The sequence below is a fragment of the Malaclemys terrapin genome, chromosome 5, assembly GCF_027887155.1.
Source record: "Malaclemys terrapin pileata isolate rMalTer1 chromosome 5, rMalTer1.hap1, whole genome shotgun sequence".
NCBI classification, from domain to species: domain Eukaryota; kingdom Metazoa; phylum Chordata; order Testudines; family Emydidae; genus Malaclemys; species Malaclemys terrapin.
Window position 1 is genome coordinate 111,183,907 of NC_071509.1, and position 24,746 is coordinate 111,208,652.

General features: G+C 40.7%; 1 protein-coding gene across 1 annotated transcript in view; it reads right to left on the minus strand.

Moving 5' to 3' along the window:
• TACR3 (tachykinin receptor 3) overlaps window positions 1-24,746 on the minus strand; it is a 73,165-nt gene that overhangs the window by 32,049 nt on the left and 16,370 nt on the right. Inside the window, exons 2-3 of the mRNA XM_054030171.1 lie at window positions 10,875-11,063; window positions 9,822-9,972 (exon numbers count right to left, since the gene is read on the minus strand). Coding sequence (XP_053886146.1) covers window positions 9,822-9,972; window positions 10,875-11,063 — 340 coding nt within the window. The remainder of the gene's footprint in view (window positions 1-9,821; window positions 9,973-10,874; window positions 11,064-24,746) is intronic.

Genomic DNA, 24,746 nt, shown 5'->3' on the forward strand with positions numbered 1-24,746 from the left:
CCTTGCTGCAGTTTAAACCCATTGCTTCTTGTTCTATCCTTAGAGGCTAAGGTGAACAAGTTTTCTCCCTCCTCCTTATGACACCCTTTTAAATACCTGAAAACTGCTATCATGTCCCCGCTCAGTCTTCTCTTTTCCAAACTAAACAAACCCAATTCTTTCAGCCTTCCTTCATAGGTCATGTTCTCAAGAGCTTTAATCATTCTTGTTGCTCTTCTCTGGATCCTTTCCAATTTCTCTACATCTTTCTTGAAATGAGGTGCCCAGAACTGGACACAATACTCCAGCTGAGGCCTAACCAGAGCAGAGTAGAGCGGAAGAATGACTTCTCGTATCTTGCTCACAACACACCTGTTAATACATCCCAGAATCATGTTTGCTTTTTTTGCAACAGCATCACACTGTTGACTCATATTTAGCTTGTGGTCCACTATAACCCCTAGATCTCTTTCTGCCATACTCCTTCCTAGACAGTCTCTTCCCATTCTGTATGTGTGAAACTGATTTTTTCTTCCTAAGTGGAGCACTTTGCATTTGTCTTTGTTAAACTTCATCCTGTTTAACTCAGACCATTTCTCCAATTTGTCCAATTTGTCTCCTTTTTAGACTACTGTCTAATGTCAGACAGTAGCACCCCACTTCTCTTTAGTATTTTGTGTATTTCATACAGGATAAAGTGAATGTGTATTACCAATGGATTCTCTGCAGTGCTGTACAATAGCATTGTATAATGCTGTATAAACAAGCCTGTGACCTTGACACCGTGTCTGGACGTGGCATCGTGTCATTAGTCTGTGTGTGCTGATAACTTGGACAACCTGCTCTTCCTGTATGGGTTGTGTGGAATGTAAGAGAAAACCCAAGAATATTTCCTGAGGATTCATTTGTTGAGCTATATTCATAAATAGCTTCTCATTCATGAATTTGTTAAGGATCACAATCTTAATATTCTAGTTGTGATGGAAAGAGGGCTTAATTCTATATGTAAGGTGAGTCTAGCAGAATTCTGTCTGGTTACATTTGGAGAGTGGCTATTTCTTAGTGTGCTTTATTGACATTTTAAAAATTTATACTCAATATTGTATTGAGCACACTACTGTAAAGTGTTTGCTTAGGGGTGTCTTAAGGTAAGGTTGTGTTGAACCTCTAGAGAGTCACTTGAAAAAAATATTTAAAATGTCTTGTTTACCTATCATAACTTTGTAGGGATATTAAAGAAGGTACTAACAGTGATTCCCCCAAGTGACAGTGACCCCCTCATAATTTGGCCCCCACACTTTAAAATCCAACAGTTTCACCAAGTACAAAAATCTCTTGGGTCTTCTGTTAAAACTTGTAAGCTACTGTCTGTAGAAACCATTGATTATATCTATCCTGTAACTACTATGTAAAACTTACAAACAAGTTAACTGACTTTGTTATACAATGTAAACAAACACTATAAGCTGTTAAGTGTCTTTCACTTCATTCAACTGCTCCTAGGACAGACCCCCACCCTCTGTGATTAAAGGGCCGGGAGTCTCAAATAAATTAGCACACACTCTGAAAGTGGTGGAGACAGTAAATTAAAATATGGTTAAGGGATGGAATGTATGCTAATAAATGCTTGATATACATGAATGGTTAGGGAGGTGCCAGCCTAGAAAAGGAGTATCCATCGGCCGAATAATGTGTCAAGTGGATGACCAGAAACCCCCGGAGGGTAAATTGGGACCCACCCCATCACCTGAAAGGATGAGAAACACAAACTTTAAACAGTGTGGAGCCACCAGGAATGTGCCACTTTGGACAGGAATGTGCCATCTGCTGATTGAGTCAGCAACAGCAGGATGAAACAGCTCCCATAAACTAACATAGGAGTGGTTTGAGCATTGGCCTGCTAAACCCAGGGTTGTGAGTTCAATCCTTGAGGGGGCCACTTGGGGATCTGGGGCAAAATCAGTACTTGGTCCTGCTAGTGAAGGCAGGGGGCTGGACTCGATGACCTTTCAAGGTCCCTTCCAGTTATAGGAGATGGGATATCTCCTATAAGAATGGACTCTAAAGACTGATGACTTTGAGTCTCTGGTTCTGCTGCCAGCCTCCAGGAGCATCAGGTGCACCTGACACAGACTCGGCTCCATCCTCATGACCAAGATACCTGGCCAGTAACTTGGCATGAGCAACTTCTAGGCTGGTAACTATAACACCTATACAGAACTTAAATGAATGATTGTGTAAATGAATCTCTCTCTCTCTATATATATATATATATGTATGTGTGTATGTATAAAAAATAAGTAGTCAAACAACGTTGTTTACTTTTATCTTTTGCTTTATCAGTATATTTACAATAAATGTGGCATCTTTGCCTTATCCCTCTTAATAAGATCCTGCTGGTTTTTATTCTATTGGTATAACAACTTGTCACTCTTTTATTCTGGGTGAGTTTTCCAATTTTCACCTCAGTATTCTAACCCTGCCTCAGAAACAAGTAATTCTGTCTTCTTTTTATATTTGGCTTCCCACAGTGTGTGGCTTCTCAAATTCACATCAAAGATCAGAATCTTGACTTTATTAAATCCAAACATTCAACAAACTATTTGGAGTATCTTTTTGTCTTTAGACGGCAATCTTAGATATCTATATTCTTGTATTCCTTATCTCACGCATAGTATGTTAATCCATCAAATAGAGGGGTCTTATCTTAGTGCTTATGGCATCTTTCCTCTTTTAACCACTATTTCAATATCTAGCTTTCCAAATTTGTTCACATAATTGACACTACTGCGCCTGTGTGCTTACCAATTTACTTCCTGGGATACTATGACACAGTGGGAGACGTTATATGTACTTCCAGGCTCATAGGACCACAAACACTTAAACATTTTGGGCACAGGCCACATCTGGCTTTTATTTATATTGCAATGAAGAAGGAAGTTGAGTTGAGGCTGCATGTTGACAGCGTCAAGAGAAGACCGAATGTGGACAGAGTCAAGTGTTGGAGTCATGAAAATTGTCAAAAAACACACACACAGTGGAGTATCGTTAGCATAAAATTAATAGGTAAAGATAAAGTTAGAGAAAAGATGAAAAATGCAGAGGGTTAAAGAATAGAATTTCCTATTCTTGGTCTAGTCATTGGCCCAAGACTCTTACTTCATCTTATCAAAACAATCTTTGTCACAAAAATGTTGTACCAGAATTGTATTACGATCATCTCTCACAGAACAGATAGAAGCAAGCTATTACTTTGACCTTTACAGTATATGTTGGCTATTCCCTTTTTACAGTCTCTGTAAAGTTAGAAGGGGAATTGGAATTGATGAACAAATAAAATAAAGAACACTGTAGTGGTTGAAAAGCTAGGGATGAATGTGCATTTTAATGCTAGGGTGATTCTAACACTTAATAGTTCCCCATATTTATACACTTATTCAAAGTTTCTCATCTACAGGCAATTGGGCATGGAAATTGTTTCCTCGTGAAAATGATTATAGAATGAGAGCACAGCTGAGAAACATGAGTCAATTCTCATGGCAAAGATTTTAATAAGAAGGAAAAATATCTCCCAAGTCTCAGTCTTGTTCTTGTTCTAAAGTTCAGATTGGTGTTGGGTAAACCTCAAAGAGGTTGGCCACTGAATTAGATTCAGGGAAGCATCCAAAAGTTCAAATGTATATGTAGCGGTATCCTGCAGACCTGTATATGTTAGCAAAAAAATCTCTCACCCGATTTCCATTAATTTCTGGTCTTGGCTTGACCAGAAATAATGCAACAATAGCTTCTGTTGGGATATTTCTGTCCTTTCCTCCTAGCCCTGGCTGAAACAGGAAGCTGAGAGATTCACAAATGGAGAGTGTGGGGAATCCAAGACAAAAATCAGTTCCTAATATCAGGGCAGGGCTTAGTTCAAGTTTTGAGCATATACTGGGGCAGGTACTGCTGCAGCTGGGGGAGTGTGTGTGTGTGGGGGGGGGGTCTACAGGTTAATCTGGAGCATCATGTGGGTGGTGGATCTTCTTCTATCTCTCTTGGAAACTGATACTCTCTAAAATTCACCCATATTGTCCTGAACTTTTGAAATGCTGCAAAGCTGGGGCCCTCCAAAATACCAGGAATGGTTTTACTCATCTTTAGATGTAAGGCGATCTTCCTTGAATTCCATATAATTTGGAAGTTACTTTGAGAAGAATGTGGGTGTGTTGCAGTGCTGCATATATACAGAAAATGGGAATGTCTTCAAAGCTGTTGATAACTTGATATGTTGTTTAGGTGTTAACCACTGTCTTTGCAAACTTCTAATGACTTCTTTAGAAGTCTTACATGTGATGTTCATTAACTGTTAGCATTTTATATGCTTTGACCACCATTCCCAATAATCTATACCTCACTGCATAATGTCAAACTCCCCTAGTGTTGTTGTATATTTACCCTTCATAATAAAATGCAATCAGCGCAGGCCCTCCATGTGTTTAGGTAACTAGCCAAGTCTCTCTTCATTTGAATAAAGGCAGAGCTGTAGCTTTTTTATATTGAGTTTTGCAGGAAGAACAAATAAGAACCTAATTTGGAGCCTGATCTATTAATTTGCCTTTTTGAGTGACAATTACAAATTCATCTTTCCAAATACCAGTTGCCTCACAAATCATACTTAAGACCTCAAAAGTGTAACTGAAGAGCTGTCTAAGGGTTCCACTAATAACACTGCTGATGCAGTTACTTTACGTCCCATGCACTATTAATCCTCTTATTGTACATTTCCAAAGCATGAATTCCAGTACATGCCCATTGTAGGCAGAGAGATAATATGGAGAGGCATAATGAAAACAGGGGCTTGCCAGCATGTTAAAAAGCCTTTAATTAATGAGGCATTTCTTGTCTCTTGTGTATATTTAAAGTCCTAAATGGCCATTGTTTTAAAGGATTGAAGGGATTTAGTTGGACTATTAGCAACACAAAGTAAATGGTAACTACTCTCTTCAAAGCCTTCTAGTGTTCAACATAAACTGTTCATTTCATTTAGCCACTACTATCAAATGTGCTGAATTTCTTTGGAAGGAAACATTCAGGAAACAAGCTCCTGAACTAGGGGAACCAAGCCTTCCCACTTTATCAAACTCCCTTTTGCAAACTGCATTCGTTACACAGAGTCATTTCTCAGTTTATCTTCACTGTCAAACCCTTGGCACCATTCATGGTTTCTTTTTCTGACCTAATGAGGAGGTATAGGTAATAAGCCCGATAATTGCCCACCAAAGAGTTTCCGCTGCTAGGGTTTTGTAATAAAGTTCATTTTGTAAACATAGGAAACCTGTTTTTGGATGGGTGATATTATGAATGGCAGATTTATTCCCGATCCTATGGGAGATAAGGACCCCGTTAAAGATCTAAATAGAGCACTATGGAAATGCTTTTTATATTCCTTGAAATAAATCTAAAGCATTTGCTTCTTGGGGGAAAATATAATTAAGTACATTTTCCAGATTTCCTTGATAATTGCATGTCAGTTTTCACTTAGTTTAAAATTACCACACCTCCCGCGCGCCCCCCCCCCCTCCCACCCACAAGAATAGAGTTAAGGTAATAACTGGTATAAGAGTCTGTTAAAAGATGGTTGCTTGAGCAGGGCCTAACAATTGCTTTTTAAGAGATGCTGGCACTTTGCCCTCCAGAAAGGAGCTGTTCAAAGTCCTTTCCAATGTTCTCCACACTGGATTTTACTAGTTATTAAGGACATGGGTCCAACTTGCAGGTGGTAGCCTAAACTTCCTTAAGCATCCAGGACTTGGGTGAATGAAACTGGTTGTTGCAACCTATACAAAGAAGACATTGCGTTAGTCCATCTGTAGGGTGACTATATTTCCCAAAGGGAAAACAGGACACCACATATTGCTAGCCTGAGCCTTCCCCCATCCCCCCAGGTGGGGCTGGCCCAAGTCACTCACCTGGGGCCCTTCCCACCTCCTGCCCTGAGTGGTGTTGGGCCTGGCATTGTCTCTCGCCCCCCAGCATGTTCCTCTGCACCCCACTTTTTGACAAAAGTGTGAATTTGTCCCATTTGCTCTTGCCAGTTGATCAAGCTGACAAGAGCAAACAGGACAAATGCCCAGTTTTATCAAAAAGGTTGGGAGGGCCGGGATAGGGCTTAAAAAAGGGACTGTCCTGGCCAAAAAGAGGTGTATGGTCACCCTATCCCCTGAGACACAGCTGTGCTACCAATACATGAATTTAAAGAGGAACTCAGGGCTATATGATGTATCCTGGGCTCAGAAACACCCTTGGGAGCCTTGATCTCTTCCTTCCTAGGTCCTCTATTCTAAGACTGTGATCACTTGTATTGTCTGGGAGAACCTCCTTCTATGTTCCTTTATATGTTTTTGAAACAACTGAAGCACCAAAGAATCCATCCTATGATTTAATGCATATTGCATTGGACTTTGGGAGTTTCCCCCCCCCACTATTGTGGAGTGGTAGCAAGCCAGAGTTTTATATGTAGATGGCCAGCCAGTATGGATGGGTTTAATTAAGGCTGATAGTGATTTACATTAACATGATTTTTGTATTCCAAGGTCACGGCTGTCTAAGGGCTGGTCCACACTAACCCCCCAGTTCGAACTAAGCTACGCAACTTCAGCTACGTGAATAACGTAGCTGAAGTCGAAGTATCTTAGTTCGAACTACAAGGTCCACACGCGGCAGGCAGACTCCCCCATCGACTCCGTGCACTCCTCTTGCGGAGCAGGAGTACCAATGTCGACGGTGAGCACTTCTGGGCTCGATTTATCGCGTCTAGATAAGACGCGATAAATCGATCCCAGAAGATCGATTGCTTACCGCCGAACCTGAAGGTAAGTATAGACGTACCGTAAGACACAACACTGTAACACTAGTAGCAAGCAGAATTTGGTGATGTCCTCCTACATGAATTTTAATTGTAATGGAGAGCTGGTGGGAGAGTTGGAATAACTGATTCATGAGTATTTCATAGACTCATAGACTTTAAGGTCAGAAGGGACCACTATGATCATCTGGTCTGACCCCCTGCATGCTGCAGGCCACAAAACTGTCCCTACCCTTTCCTTGACTCTGCTGATGAAGTCCCCAAATCCTGTGTCTTAGTGACTTCAATTGGCAGAGAACCCTCCTGCTAGAGATCCCTGCCCCATGCTGCGGAGGAAGGCGAAAAACCTCCAGGGCCCCAGCCAATCTACCCTGGAGGAAAATTCCTTCCCGACCCCAAATATGGCGATCAGTAAGACCCCGAGCATGTAGGCAAGAGTCTCCAGCCTGACCCTTGTTAGCCATTATACTGTTTACCTACCATTGCTTGGTATTCCTCAGCTAATATGTTTTACCATTAAACCATTCCCTCCATAAACTTGTCTAACTTAATCTTAAAACCAGACAGGTCCCTCGCCCCCACCGTTTCCCTCGGAAGGTCGTTCCAATATTTCACCCCTCTGACGGTCAGAAACCTTCGTCTAATTTCAAGCCTAAACTTCCCCACGGCCAGTTTATATCCATTCGTTCTCGTGTCCACATTAGTACTAAGCTGGAATAATTCCTCTCCCTCCCTTGTATTTATCCCTCTGATATATTTAAAGAGAGCAATCATATCCCCCCTCAACCTTCGTTTTGTCAGACTAAACAACCCGAGCTCCTCCAGTCTCCTTTCATACGACAGGTTTTCCATTCCTCTGATCATCCTAGTGGCCCTTCTCTGCACCCGTTCCAATTTAAGTTCATCTTTTTTAAACATGGGAGACCAGAACTGCACACAGTACTCTAAATGAGGTCTCACCAACGCCTTATACAACGGGAGCAGCACCTCCTTATCCCTACTAGATATACCTCACCTAATGCATCCCAAGACCGCATTGGCTTTTTTCACCGCCACGTCACATTGTCGACTCATAGTCATCCTGCGGTCTACAAGAACCCCTAGGTCCTTCTCCTCTTCCGTTACTTCTAACCAATGCGTCCCCAGCTTGTAGCTAAAATTGTTGTTAGTCATCCCTAAATGCATCACCTTACACTTTTCACTATTAAATTTCATCCTATTTCTGATACTCCAATTCACAAGCTCATTCAAGTCTCCCTGCAGAATATCCCTATCCTCCTCCGAATTGGCAACGCCTTCCACCTTTGTATCATCCGCAAACTTTATCAGTCCACTCCTGCAATCGGTTCCGAGGTCAGTTATAAATAGATTAAATAAAATGGGTCCCAAAACCGAACCCTGAGGAACTCCACTGGTAACCTCCCTCCAACTTGACAGTTCACCCTTCAATACTACCCGCTGCATTCTCCCCATTAACCAATTCCTTATCCACCTCTGAATTTTCATATGGATCCCCATCTTTTCCAGTTTAACCAATAATTCCTCATGGGGTACAGTATCAAACGCTTTACTGAAATGTAGGTATATTAGGTCCACCACATTTCCCTTATCTAATAAGTCCGTTACTTTCTCGAAGAAGGAGATCAGATTCGTTTGGCACGATCTGCCCTTCGTAAAACCATGTTGTAATTTATCGCACTTGCCATTAACCTCGAGGTCCTTAACTACTTTCTCTTTCAGAATTTTCTCCAGCACCTTGCACACTACAGATGTTAAACTAACAGGCCTGTAGTTACCCGGATCACTTTTTTTCCCTTTCTTGAAAATAGGAACCACATTAGTATTCTGTTCAGTTTGTTATGACTCATGGGATTATGTTCATTATTCACGAATGTTGGGATAACTTTGGGATGACCAGTCAGACTAATTGAGTATGTGCTCACCAAAGCAAGTTAGGGTTCCAGCATTGGGCCCAATGTTTACAAATCCATTTTAAAGAATTTTAGCACAAATAATTCTTTATCTGAAAATGAATAACAGAAGGGCTTATTTATTCGGTTACTATCCTACTTAGAATGTTCTGTCGTCCATTTAAGAAGCAGAAACAATACAACCTGATCCATGTGACCAATTGCACAACTACTGAGCAAATTGTCAAAGTAAATGGTTCACTAACAACATATAAGCTGAAATATTGATTATACAAATACACCTATACCCTGATATAATGCGATCCGATATAACACGAATTCTGATTTAATGTGGTAAAGCAGTGCTCTGGGGGGGCGGGGGAGGCACGTGCACTCCAGCGGATCAAAGCAAGTTCGATATAACGCAGTTTCACCTATAACGTGGTAAGATTTTTTGGCTCCCGAGGACAGCGTTATATCAAGGTAGAGGTGTAATTACAACTAATGAAATACATTGAAAAAATAATTGAAAGTATCAGTTTGTTGATTCTCACTATAAAAGGTGCTAATTTCTAATGTATAGCCTTCATTAGATGAATAGGTAAAGCAGCTCTTATCTGTGTATTGAAATAGGCCAGATCGAAAACCTATTAAGTCATAGAAAGATTCTCATTGACTTCCGCTGGATTTGGATCAGGTCAATAAAGAGCTACTGTTCAGAGAACAGACAAAGCTGAACCCAAAGTTCCAGGATCATCACTTTAGTTCTGTTAATAAGGCAGTCCTTCTGTTTCACATCTCAAGCACACAATTGTATGCCTGACTAAATGTTACTCAGAGCCCCCTAGAATTGGAGTAGAGTTAAAATCCAAACATTTACATCATTTGTTTGAACAACCACCACACCGGAAAAAAAAAACCCTTGTCAAAATCAATTGCGATTTTAATTGAGAGTTCTTTTATAACTGTCTCAAATGCCATTCTGTCTGAAATAAAACACTTCCAATACTTTACAACATAATTGCTAGTGATTTCAGCAGGAAAAAAATCAATATAAATGTACTTAGCAAGGTTTAATGGAACAGTACCTTTCTCTTAGCTTTGAGCTGCTCGTGGTATTTGTCAGATGTGTCACCTGGAATCTCTCCTCCCCAAAGGGTAATTCCAACTATGGTATAAGTGATACCCATGACAAGCAGTGGAAAGCAGTACACTAATACAATCACAATGACATGATACCTGCAATAAAAGAGCATTGAACTGATAAATGCTTTGAGAGGGACTATTCAGATAGAATTTTCTGAATGTTTGAGAAATAAACAAGACATTTTCTCTACCTAAAGGATCAGCGTCTCAGATGGTGCCTATTTACACCAGCTGGGGATTTGGCAAAGTATTTTTTTTTTACTGTCAGTCATGAAAGTCTTAAGTAAACTGCATTAAAAGCAGACAGAAAACTGTTTAAGATCTGAATTCATTATTAAAACCTATAGTTCTGATTCTGAACGCATACTGCTATTAATCAGGAGTTACTCATTGAAATCAGTGACGTTACAACACTGTAAAACAGTGTTACTGAGACCCAGTTTTCTGGGTAGCCAAATATTGCACAATAAAGTACTGTACCCATAAACAACTTTTAAAATCAAAATATTTGAAAAACTGGCATCTTCAACTATTGATATCAAAGTACAGACTTTGTCATTCATCCTGCAGTGCATGGGGAGGCCTCCAAAACCTATATAACGTAAGTCCTAGTTTTTGTGGCAGTGTAGTGAACTGCTATCGAAGAGCAAACACAGAATTTTAACTTTGGTCTTGACAGATAAATGGAAAGAAGATCTACTTCCGTATAAATTTGTCACTCATAAGTAATGCACCATCCCAAACTCATGCAGATTAACGGCTAGGTCCTTAGGTGGTGTAAATCAGTGTAACTCCATTGTCTTCTGTAGCACTATGTTAATTTACACCGGATGAGGATATGGCTGAAAGTCTCTGTGACCCACACTGTGAGTATGGGATAGGTACAGGGCTTGGTTTCTTGGCCTGCAAGTTATTCTTGCCGTCCCTCTGCAAAATTAAAATAAGCCTGCAGTTTAGATCTAGCCATGCCTGAGTTTAAAAGCAGAAAAGCTTACGTAAAGTGCTGTTTTGGACCACCTGGCCATGCTACATAGCAAAGAGTTCTTCCAGGCATCACTTTGGTTATGGAGTAGAGGCACTGGGGAAATGCAAGAAGGAAAGCCAAAATCCATATACCGCCAATGACCACCTTCGTTACAGTTGCAGACAGTCTGGGCTTCAGGGGATCGATAATGGCCATGTATCTGTATAAAAAACAAACAAAAATCCTTCATGTGAGAAATCTTCAGTGATGACTGTGTTCCTGTAGCAAACCAGCTTGTGCAAAGGAGTGAAAAGAAGATAGTTATTTTCTTGTCTTGGGAAGGCCCAATGGCATTATATTCTTCAAATGATCAGTGACCTGACCCAGTTCCCATTAAAGTCAGTGGGAGGTGTTTCCCCCCCCCCTCCATTTGCTTGAATGGAAGTTGGTTCAGGGTCTTACTGTATGTCTACACTGCAATTAATCCCCCCTGGCTGGCCTGTGCCTGCGGACTCAGGCTCATAGGGCTTGGGCTAAGGGGTTATTTAATTGCAGTGTAGACATTTGGGCTAGGGCTGGAGCCCAGGCTCTAGGACCCTGTGTGGTAGGAGGGTCCCAGAGCTTGGGCTGCAGCCCGAGCCCAAAAGTCGACACTGCAGTTAAATAGCCATGTAGCCTGAATCAGCTGGCATGGGCCAGTCATGCGTGTCTAATTGCAGCATAGACATACACTACAAGAACACACGTTCTGTAACTAAGAATGAGGTTGGGGGAGAACCACTAAGCTAAAACCATGGCAAAGAAGATGGTTTTTTGTTTTTGTTTTTTTAATCTCCAGCTAAAGGGAATAAGGAAAGTTGTTAAAATGAACATTTTATGTTCCAAATACTTTAACAGTTTTCCCTACTTTTCTGTATCTAGTAAAAGGTTAAAGGAGTTTTAACAGTGTGCCTACCATGGTACGAAGGTTGAGGACTTTTTATACCAAACCCTAAACCTTATTTTATATTGTTTAATGTTGGACAGTGATTGGGTTATGTTAACACTTTGGCCTGTATATTCCATCTACATTAATACAACAGTGGTCTCACACAAATACCTGTAGTAATATAACAAACCACATTTGGCTGGTGATCAAGATAGGATGCTTCAGTAATTGTTTGCTGCAAACAACAGATTTGTTGTTAAATTTAAAGTTAACAATCACATTGTAAAAGTTACATTGGTGTCCCAGACTAGCATATGGCTAAAGTCTACTTTAAGAGTTGCCCTGTATCTAGAGAAACTGATACATACCCATGCATTTTATTAAGTAGGCATACATTTCCTTCAGATTCACGCAATCAGCAATACAAACAAGGCCAGACTGTGACTGGTCCCTGCAAGGTGGGAGGATGGTGAGAGGAACTTTATCTCCTTGTTGCACCCCTCCCCAAACAACACAAAAGATGAAGGCACTAGTAGAAATGTGTGGCTAAGATGATTGCAACCGCTTGCGATTTTGATAGTGATGCTTGAGGCAGAATAGCATCTATCTGGCTCTCCTGTAACTGTGTTGGCTATACGTTTAAGGTGGTACCTCATAGAAAACTATCAAAAAATAGGAAAAGACAGCCCTTCAGTAATTCCAGTCTCTTCAGGAGGACACAAAATAAAGAACATGATGGAAGGCGCAGGGGGTCTGGAGAGAGGTGTGATTTTAAAAAGTGAAAATTAACTTAATCTTTCTGTCTTTTGATCTCTGTCTTGATGGAAAAAGCAAATGCAGAACCAGAACCTCCTGTCCATAATTGTATATTTAATGTGCTTTTACATATCACTGCATAACTCTGCTTTGATCTCTAAATTGAGTTCCAAATGAACACCTTCTTCACTAAATTCCCTGATCATCCTCCCCCCATTTCATTTACCAACACTGGTAAATTAAAAGACTGATTCACAAAGGTTGGTTTTCATTATTAATTAGTATGTTGCAAGGCATGGGCCAACACTGTCTTTTAAAGAAGTATTTCTTTTTTGTGAATAGACTTACTGAGTACGTTTATTTGATCTGACACTCTAAAGTTTTCAAAGCCTTGAAATGGGAAGCCTGGAACCATGGAGGCTATCAGAGCTTCTAAACTCCCTGCCATGGAGCTGTGAGCCTGGGAACGCTGGGATGAGCATCCAGATCTGTGGCTGTGGGGCAACCCTGCCCTGGTTCTGGAAACCCCAGGGCTATGAGGCTCCTGGACCAGCTGGTTCCCTGTGTTGCCTGACTCTTAAACAGGCAGCCCTGGGATTTTGGAAGCCCTGGAGTCCCTGGCACAGGGCAGTCTGCATAGTAGGGCTGCCCCAGAGCTGCAAACCCTCAGAACCCCAGCAGCTGCTGCTTAAAATTGACATTCTTATCTATTCGAGTCAGCAGCTCCTATGATCCCAAGGAGCATATTTTGTTTTAGAACTACCATGTGTCAGTGTTCCTGAAATGAAACTTTTTTGGGTTCATGGGAAATTATTATTTTTTTTTGTTTCAGTCCAAATCAGAACAAAACCAAGCTTCCAAATTTCCCTGGAACTGGAAATTTGTAGTTTTGGCCAGCTCTCTGATCCCTAATTACTGATGTTTTCTATTGGGTTTTGTAAACTATTGCTTTTCCCCCACCAACAACTGCAGTTGTTGTGTAAATTGCAAATCACAAGTAGACTAACAACACTAAAGGTTATGCTCACTTCCACATAGTATTTATCTGTTATGAAAATATTAAGCATAGCCTCTTAAGGGGAAAAGAAAACCCAGAGGAATATGGATCATTCATCATTAGCTGTTTTTGAACTCTTAAGAAGAAGACATGTCTGTTCAGGTTTCACTGGTTTACCAGTCACAAAGTTAAATACTAAGTCAGCAGCAAATTTATGGCTAGGGATTTATTATGGTGTTCTCCTCTCTCTCCTCCAGTGAACACCCCTAGCATCTGCCTACTCATCAGTTTGTTCGTTCTTTCTCTTTCTACCCTATGTACTGTCCCAACCTAATTTTCAGATGTACCGAGTACTAGCAAATCCCACTGAAGTCAGTGAGAGTAACAGGTGCTCAGTACCTCTCAGAATGAGGCCACTAATAATTTTGCAGTAGTTTCTAGCACTACAAATTACATGAACTACACACATGCAGAGCCGGGGGTGAAACCTGTAAAGAGCTCTGACATTTTGACTTAAGGGAAAATCTATGTTAGCTATCAGCAACAGAAGGATTCTTAGATATACACTAAGCTGCAACCAGCCAACGGAGTGCAATGTAGTCACGCAAGTATAAGCCTTGATTCTTCAATTGGCTGTGCGGGGGGGACTGCTGTGTCCATGCAGAGGCCAATTTACTTCAGCAGGGCTCCAAGCAACAGGCCTGTTGATATGCAGTGAATATAGAATTGGAGCCATAGAATGTCCAATCTTGCTCCTGCTGAAGTCAAGGGCAAAAAATTCTCACTGACGTCATTTGGTTCCAGATTGGACCTCAAAAGACTTTTGGCACCAGTGGCAACAAGCAGATATTCTGTGCTTCTGAAAAGTCATGCCGCAAATGACTAATTCAACAAAAATAAATGGGATGTGTGTGTTTGTGAATCAGAAATGCAAATCAACAGAAAAGATTTAGTGCAAAAAAATTAACTCTATGCTTGTTCATCATAACAGCCAGTTGAAAACTGTTATTATCCCATCCAGCATAAACACCAAATCAACACTTGGAAAGTAATTACAAGATAGGATATACATATCTAGAAATGGATATATGTAAATACAGCTAAGAACTGATGACAAGTAAATATGTGTATTCAAAAAAAAAAATTCAATTAAGTCATCACCTGCAAGAATGTCTTGTGAATTATTCATCCTCTGCATTGAGTTCTGAATTTAGATTTCTGATTTTAAGAATCTTTAGGTGGCAGTTAATTCTTAACTTTCATCATTAAACTTTGCTATTTGGGTTGTTGTGACCATATTAGAGCAATCATATGCCTACTGAAAATTTTTCTAGGTATCAGTTTAGACTGACCCAACTCCTATTAAAGTTAATGGTAGTCTTTCCACTGATTTAATCGGAGCTGGAACAGGCATCACAATACCTGATGTGTAATGGTTTTCAAAGTCACTGGACTCCTTCTCCTTCAGGACTGATCTTATCTGCTGTGCTCAAAAGAGAGACAAATCTTGTTTCCTTCAGGTTTGCTCAGTTTGTCTGGCCAAGCTCCAGGATTTACTGTATGGTACTTGCTTTTTAGTCCCCTAAATCAGGAAAATCTGTCTCACTCCTCAGGAATCATTAAAGGTCCAGTCCTGACTCAAATAACATTAATGAGAGGTTTTAGTCATTGACTTCAGTGGGAGCAAAATCAGATACACTCTGTAGTTGTGTGAGTGTTGCACTTTATTGGCTTGTTACTGCTCACAAATAATATAAAATCCTTCTATAGATGATCCATAATGTACATTTTCCATTGACTCATGTGTTTAAAGTCCTGTATACAGGGCCGGCTCTAGGATTTTTGCCGCCCCAAGCAAAATCAATTTTGGCGCCCCCCCCCATTTTTTTCTTACCCCACCCCCCGGCTCCGCCTCAACTCCGCCCCTTCCCCAAATCCCCAGCCCTGCCTCCTCCCCCCAGGCTCTCAAGCCTAGGAGGGAGGGGGAGAAGCGGCGTGCACGCCGCGGCTACTCGGAGTCTCCCCCTCCCTTCCAAGTTTGAGAGCCTGGGAGGGAGGGTGAGCAGCGGCGCGCGAATCAGCTGTTTCGCGCGCTGCGGCTGCTCAGGATCTCCCCCTCCCTTCCAGGTTTGAGAGCCTGGGAGGGAGGGCGAGCAGCGGCGTGCAAATCAGCTGTTTCGCGTACCGTCAGCAGCAGAGGTGAGCTAGGGCGGCCGGGGCACATTTTTAGGGGCGGCAGGGGCGGCATTCTGGCACCGGCCATGCCGCCCCTAAAAATGTGCCGCCCCAAGCACCAACTTGTTTTGCTGGTGCCTAGAGCCGGCCCTGCCTGTATAGTATGTCTGGAACTATAGGACCAACAATTCAGTCCCAGATCTGCAGGTGTTATGTTCACATAGTAGGCTCTCAATAGCTCAGCCTTATTTTGATTTCACTTGTGTGAAAAGGAAAAATCAGTTTGCTTTCAAATGACTAGTGCTAAGTCTCCTTAGCACATATTTTTAAAATTGTGAAACAATTGAGTAAATACTTTTTTTCTTATATCCCACAATGTCAGAGAACCAGGAAATGTGTATGTCTAAAACAAGCTAAATGCCATCCCACATCACAGAAAAAGCATAATTCAGTCCAGTTAAGAGTAATAGACCCTTCAGAGGAAGGGGGGAAAAAAGGCAGCTAAGATGCATGGGGGACTGCAAACTGTGAGTTAGTAAATAGAGAGCAATTTTCCTGCATTTAACACATTATTTGGACAATTGCAGTAAAAATACATACATGTAAAAGCAATGCCAAGTTCCAAATTGAATTTTACAAACACCCATCTGCAGTCACAGTTGGAATCCATTAAAAGTGCTAAATGATTTGTCTAGCTTACTTACAGTTTGCTTGTAAACTGATGTATGTGTGTGTGGGGAAATTAACCTACTCAGCATAAATTGGATCAGGTAACTGGGATGCTGATAGAGGAAAGAGATTAGAAGAAAATTATGAAGTTTGCATAAAAAGAGGTTCATCTGCAGCAGAGACCCTACAGTTCTTCACAGTGCACAGACTCCTTTCCTCAAAGCTGTGATTGGTTACCCAATATTGTCTACTGCATTGGTATGGTATTTGGATTGACTGGTAATTAAGAAATTCAAGGATAGAAGGGCAAGAATCCTAATTGTGGATGGACCTAATTAAAAACACTGCAGTAAAGAATCCTCCATGGGATGCCTGGGAATAGCAACACAAGCTAGCAACCTGGAGGTTTCTAAGACATTTTCTAAATGACCAAAATAACTCCTTAACCTTTGCGTTCTTTTATGTCCACCTACAACAGACACATGCAACCCTTGCCCTGCAAACCTTTGCTCATGAGAGTAATCCATACTCAAGCAATTTAGCATAATTGATTTCATGGGACTACTCTAGTGAGCAAGGACTACCCACATGAATAAGGGTTTCCAGGACTTTGCCCTTGGATGTTGAACTACTGTCGCTGCCTGGTTTTTATGGCCAAAATTATCAAAAGTATCTGATGATTTTGGGAGCCCAACTTAAAAGACTCTAAAACGGCTTTGAAATACACTTCAAAATCTTTCATCATATGAATGAGCTAGTATAAAAGGGTCACACTTTATGTTAAGTGATCATTTATAAAGGGTTAATACATGCTTAAAACATTACTGAATCATTTAACTGATAAATTACAGAAAGTCAGTCGAAAGTATTTTATCTGGTCATAAGCTGTTTAGTTACTGGTTAGACTCAATATTCTATAACAACTGAGCAAACATCTATGAATTTCTATTAACCCTTTAAAATTATTTACAGATGTACCCTTAGTATAAAGTGAGACCATGAAATGTAAACAAAAAAAGGAGCCTCTCTCCATGACAGTGGCGTTCTCAGAATGATTCAAATGATTGTTAATGTCTGTAAGTGCACACATTTATGTAGTTCTGCTTGATGTCCTAGAGTAGGATGACTGTACCAGACAAGTAACAAAGTACAAATTATAAGCAGCCTGACTTTCAAAGATGATGAGCACCTGTAGTGGGAGGACATAAACACAAAGAGCCATGTTTTAAACAGCAACTAGAGGATGTCCTAGCCTGGAATTCCTACATTTATTAAGCTCCCTGCTGCCAATGCATCCTGATCCTCTCTGGTAACTCTGGAGGACCAGAAACTCTATAAACATTCATCTCCATTTATTTATAATAAAATATTAAAATATAATTATAAAGCCATGTATATACACACAACAGTTCAAAATAAACTACAAATTCCTTAAAACTATTTACACAATTATGTCCTCTTATCAATTGTATTTAAATAGTACTGAGCAGTATTCTAAGGATCAAGTCTTTGAGGAGGTTTGATCAGTCTTCCAGAGTGTGTTCTCACTTCTGTTGAGTTTGAGCACGGTGTTCTCTGTGGAGGGGGCTCACTTCCTGACAAATACTCACAGGACCCAGATCCTCTCTTTGTTGTGTTGGAAAATATTGAAGATGAACCTGATTTTGCCAGAGAAGTCCTCTTTGGAGTCTCCACTAGGTAGGATCTGGGAGTTTCCGGTAAGTTCTGAATAGTTCCAAATGTTTGAGAGCTTTTGAGCCAAACCCTGTTCCTGGGTCTCAGATCAGGTAGTGCTTTTCCTCTGTCCTGAAGGTATGCCAAATGGAAGATGACTGAAACAGTACCTTCCAAATAGGGAGGTGCTGGCATAGGTTAATGCCTAGTTAATGGCATAGGTTCTTTAGCAAGAGGGATTTGCTAGGGGTACCATCTAATTTTGAGAAGACTTTGGCTTCTGATAACTGAGCTAATATCTGATCCACTGTGGGAAGTGTGCATCTTTTTTTGCACATGCTTTTACTAGGTTGTGTAAGGGCTACACAAATCTGGATTTTGCCATTGGGCTTTGATACTATAACCACCCCTGCACACCAATCTGTGGGTTCTTCTTTCTGGGAAATAACCCCCATGTCTTCTATTCTCTTTAATTCTTCTTTGACTTTCCCTAGCAAGGGTATAGGAATGTGCCATGGGGCTGTAAGAGCAAAGGGAGTTGTTGATGGCACCAGTTTTATTTTGTATTCCCTTGACAGCTATCCGAGCCCTGTGAAGATGTGAGAATACATCTCCTGCATAGCTTACTTTCTGCCATTAATGCATTCCAGTTTCTCTGCTAGGTGTAGTCCTTGTACTGCTGGTAATCCTAGTAGAGGAGTTGTCTATCTTTATATTACATATTACTTGTTGAAGAACTTTCCGTCCTTTCTCCAGTTTCCCACGGCACTGGCCACAAACATTCAATATAATGTTACTAGCTGGTGACAGTTAGCAAGTGAGATTGCACCCTGACCCCAATTAGTTCCTCTGGAGAAGGCTGACTGGGGTAATTGAAGCTAATTATCTAATTAATTGAGGAGGCTGGGTGAGTTAAAGAACCAATTAGCCCATCAGCTCAAGACTGATAAGAAGGGCACAGGAAGGAAGTGAGGGAGAGAAGAACTAGGCTTGCTAAACCCAGTCTCAATGACATCTCTGGAAAGGGAGATCTCTGGTCCTCTCGGGCCCTAGGAAAAGGGCTGGAAACACAGGGGACACTACACAGCATTACTGCACAGGACCATAAAGGTGTTAGTGGAAGGAACATAAACAAACAGCATGGTGTGGATACACAATCACTGGAGTTAAGAGTCATTTATGTGATGCTAGAAGACAGGAGCAGAGCGCATCCTATTACATAGCCCCAAATAGAATCTTATTTGGTCTTTTCAGAGCTCCATCCTGGAATCAAGTATTATCTTTTTTGGGAATGCAGTTACTGCTGCCCCTGTATCCATTTTAAATTTACAGTCTCAACCATTGATATTCATGCTTGTGCACCCAGTGTTCTCTGTTCTTTTGGGAATATAGACCCTAGAAGTATGCACTCCTTGTTATCTGATAACACTCCCTCTTGGATTGTTTCCACTACTCTTGGCGATCTGCATGCTATTGCACAGTGTCCCATTTTGTGGCATCTCCTACCTTCCGCCTTGTTAGATGGACATAGTTGCAAGCTGTGTCTTGCCACATCTTCTATAGCTTTTCTAAGCTTCCCTCCTATTAAGGTTTCTTCGGTCTCCCACTCTCCAGTTGTGCACTGTTCTTATGGTATAAATTTGGTCTGACTGCTCCTTTTACATTTGGGTCTTTTTCTCATTACTGTGTTAATTTTTGTCTGAAGCAGTTTCCCATATATTGTTAGTATGCAAGTGACAAAGCTGTTTCTTTACATCTTCTTGGATTCTTACTTTTGCTAGTGTGAGAGCTGGGTCTAACTGAAGCTGTACTGATAAACTGGTATCTCTTATTAATTCTTTTATTCCATATTTTGAACATTAAACAAGACTATGAACGGCAGTAATAAAAGTCTGAGACTTTTCCCTTGTGGCTGGCACCTCCTACTAAATTTGTCTCTTTCTATGTAATATTCTGTCTGCCTATGAAATGGGCATCAAAAGCCTCTTTCACTTTGGAGTATTTTATCTTTTCCTCATAAGAAGATAACATCAGAATGGCCGTACCGGGTCAGACCAAAGGTCCATCTAGCCCAGTATCCTGTCTACTGACAGTGGCCAATGCCAAGTGCCCCAGAGGGAGTGAACCTAACAGGCAATGATCAAGTGATCTCTCTCCTGCCATCCCTCTCACCCTCTGACAGACAGAGGCTAGGGACACCATTCCTTACCCGTCCTGGCTAATAGCCATTAGTGAACTTAACCACGATGAATTTATCCAGTTCTCTTTTAAACTCTGTTATAGCCCTAGCCTTCACAACTTCCTCAGGTAAGGAGTTCCACAAGTTGACTGTGCACTGCGTGAAGAAGAACTTCTTTTTATTTGTTTTAAACCTGCTGCCTATTAATTTCATTTGATGACCCCTAGTTCTTGTATTATGGGAATAAGTAAATAACTTTTCCTTATCCACTTTCTCCACATCACTCATGATTTTATATACCTCTATCATACCCCTCCTTAGTCTCCTCTTTTCCAAGCTGAAGAGTCATAGCCTCTTTAATCTCTCCTCATATGGGACCCGTTCCAAACCCCTAATAATTTTAGTTGCCCTTTTCTTAACCTTGTCTAGTGCCAGTATATCTTTTTTGAGATGAGGAGACCACATCTGTACGCAGTATTCGAGATGAGGGCATACCATCGATTTATATAAGGGCAATAATATATTCTCAGTCTTATTCTCTATCCCCTTTTTAATGATTCCTAACATCCTGTTTGCTTTTTTGACCGCCTCTGCACACTGCGTGGACATTTTCAGAGAACTATCCACGATGACTCCAAGATCTTTTTCCTGACTTGTAGCTAAATTAGCCCCCATCATATTGTATGTATAGTTGGGGTTATTTTTTCCGATGTGAATTAATTTACATTTATCCACATTAAATTTCATTTGCCATTTTGTTGCCCAATCACTTAGTTTTGTGAGATCTTTTTGAAGTTCTTCACAGTCTGCTTTGGTCTTAACTATTTTGAGCAGTTTAGTATCATCTGCAAACTTTGCCACCTCACTGTTTATCCCTTTCTCCAGATCATTTATGAATAAGTTGAATAGGATCGGTCTGAGGACTGACCCTTGGGGAACACCACTAGTTACCCCTCTCCATTCTGAGAATTTACCATTAATTTCTACCATTTGTTCCCTGTCTTTTAACCAGTTCTCAATCCATGAAAGGACCTTCCCTTTTATCCCATGGCAGCTTAATTTACGTAAGAGCCTTTGGTGAGGGACCTTGTCAAAGGCTTTCTGGAAATCTAAGTACACTATGTCCACTGGATTCCCCCTTGTCCACATGTTTGTTGACCCCTTCAAAGAATTCTAATAGATTAGTAAGACACAATTTCCCTTTACAGAAACCATGTTGACTATGCTCAACAGTTTATATTTTTCTATGTGTCGGACAATTTTATTCTTTTGTTCTATTTATTCTATTCTATTGTTTCGACTAATTTGCCTGGTACAGACATTAGACTTACCGGTCTGTAATTGCCGGGATCATCTCTAGAGCCCTTTTTAAATATTGGCATTACGTTAGCTAACTTCCAGTCATTGGGTACAGAAGCTGATTTAAAGGACAAGTTACAAACCTTAGTTAACAGTTCCGCAACTTCACATTTGAGTTCTTTCAGAACTCTTGGGTGAATGCCATCTGGTCCCGGTGACTTGTTAATGTTAAGTTTATCAATTAATTCCAAAACCTCCTCTTGTGACACTTCAATCCGTGACAGTTCCTCAGATTTGTCACCTACAAAAGCCAGCTCAGGTTTGGGAATCTCCCTAACATCCTCAGCCGTGAAGACTGAAGCAAAGAATCCATTTAGTTTCTCCGCAATGACTTTATCATCTTTCTATCCATAGAGATTCTATGGAACATGTGGATTTGCTTAAGATTTTTACTTCATTTGATTGTACATTTTCTTTCACATATAGTGCCACTCCCCGCCCCGCACGACCTGTTCTGTCCTTCCGATATATTTTGTACCCCGGAATGATTGTGTCCCATTGATTGCTCTCAGTCTACCAGGTTTCTGTGATGCCTATTATATCAATATCCTCCTTTATCACAAGGCACTCTAGTTCACCCATCTTATTATTTAGACTTCTAGCATTTGTGTACAAGCACTTTAAAAACTTGTCACTGTTTATTTGTCTGCCCTTTTCTGATGTGTCAGATTCTTTTTTATTGAGTGTCCAGTCCCAGTTTCTGACAGTCAGAGGCTTAGGGACACCTAGAGCATGGGTTCATGAAGGATGGACCTATCCCCTGTCAACCAACTTATATCTTGATCTTCACAATGTGCCTTGGCAATGAGTTCCACAGGTTGATTGTGCGTTGTGTGAAGAAGTACTTTTTTTTGTTTGTGTTAAACCTGCTGCCTGTTAATTTCATTAGGTGACCCCCTAGTTCTTGTGTTATGGGAGGGGGAAATAACCCTTCCTACTTTACTTTCTCCATGCCATTCATGATTTTATAGACTTCTATCATATCCCACCCTTAGTTGTCTCTTTTCTAAGCTGAACAGTTACAGTCTTTTTAATCTCTCCTCATATGCAAGTTGTTCCCTATTCCTAATAATTTTTGTTGCCATTCTCTGTACTTTTTCCAACTCTAATATACCTTTTTAGAGATTGGGCAACCAGAACTGAATGCAGTTTTCTAGGTGTGGGCACACCATGGCTTTATATAGTGGCATTATGATCCTCCAATGAGGAGCAGCGTGCACAGTATATCAGCAGCAGCATCACCCATGGCAAATATCAGGGCATTACATTGAATTTTAGTGCTTTCTCTGTTAAAACAGAAGTCATCTAGAATTGTTCAAATCTATGGATCTCAGCTGCTTGAGTTGCCAAAATCAGACTTCTCCCACAGGGCCATTTGTACTCTGGGCTCCATTGCTGTGCTGAGACAAGATTCTGCCTCCTTCCTGCTGCAGCTTTCACAAGTCTCTTCCTTGATTTTCCATTTTCACTGCTCTGGAATGTGGTGGTCTCATCTTTCCTTTACTCCATCTTTAGAGAGAGAGATTCATTCATTTCTGAAACCATGTAGTCTAAGGATATAGACACAAAGATCCATGCTTTAAGCAGCACCTAGAGAACTCCCTAACCGGAAGTTCCTATGTTTAAACTCCCTGATGCACCATATCTTGGTCCTCTCTGGTAATTGTGGAAGACCAGGAACTCTACTGCTACACCAGAGTACCCACAAATCCCAATGAGATCCATGCCAGCTGTAGGTGGTCAGCACCTTTGAAATATAGGCTACTTCTCTTTTGGTGCTTAAATATGGATTTAGGACCCAAACTTTTGACACCAATTGGCTCAATCTCTGTCCAAAAGTGGAAGCAAGTTTAATAGAAAACATCTACCATAGACCAGGAGATAAACATGGAGTGTGTGGGGGTTACTTTACTTCTTCAGGAGGAGGACTGGAAATGTTCACATTTGAAATCATATTCTTTTCTTTAGGCAAAAATATCACACACATGTGCATGGTCAGAAAGTGGCATAGTGTCAGGTTCTGGCTGGCAGATCCTTGAGAAGCACATGGACATAACTGAACCGGAAAAAAAAGTATTCAGGAAGAAAAGCCCCATGATTCTGCATCCTTGTTCCAAGAAGACAGAAATGTATCAACCTGGAGTGAAATATTTGGAAAATCCAAAATAAGCCTCGTAATTGTTACCATTATACTGTAAGTGAAGTCACTGAGAAAATGAAATTTGAGACACACTGTCAGATTTGAATTTCTTAGGTCAGCATTTGGTTTGAACTTGTCAGATATTTCCTGCTTCAGATAGGGAAATTTGAGGGGAGAGACTATTGTAAACATTGTCTATATATCTGGAAAGAGTGGTGGGGCAGCCTCACTTTCCTGGCAATATGTGATAAAGTAGATATCAAAACAGTCTCGTTCAATGCAAAACAAAGAAGACAACAAAGAATGTTGTTTGTGCCCAAACTATCTATCTAGTTATCAATGAATCTGTTTGCAGGCGCATTCTGAGTTCACAAAGCTCACAGGGTAAGACACACAATCTTTCTCCTGTGTCTTAGATTGGCTGACCCAAATACCATGTGAGGGGAAAGATCAGAAGAAGCTTATTCCACTTGCTGTCAGAGAGAGAACACTATTTCCCACTCCCCAAAATCACGAGATTTTTACAACAAAAAAAATACATTTGATGTTCTTTTGTGTTTTTTGCCTTTTGATATTTGGACTCACATATTTGTTTTTCTCTGCAATTGTTAGGGCTAGAAATTTAATTTTATATGAAACCTGAGATACTCATATAATCACAAGACAGAGGCTATAAGAAAAACACCAAATATCATGAGACTCGCAATAAAATTGCTACACAGACAGGGAGAAGCTGGTTTTCATCTGAGCTCTCTGATCTAATTGGCAAATCAGGGGAAAAAACTATAACCCCCCGCACAACATTTTATACCAATGTCTGTCTCTGGCATGCAGTGACCTGGGCTAGCACAATATTATTAGTATTAATTCCATCAGTCAGTGCAAAGCAACTGTGTTGTTTAGTTTCATCAGTGTAGAGATCAAGGCAATTACATATTTTTGTACAACTGTGTTACACTAGGGGCAAATAAAATTAATTACCCAAAAACTATATCTTGAAAATAGCATGTTTGGGAGACAGCAGCT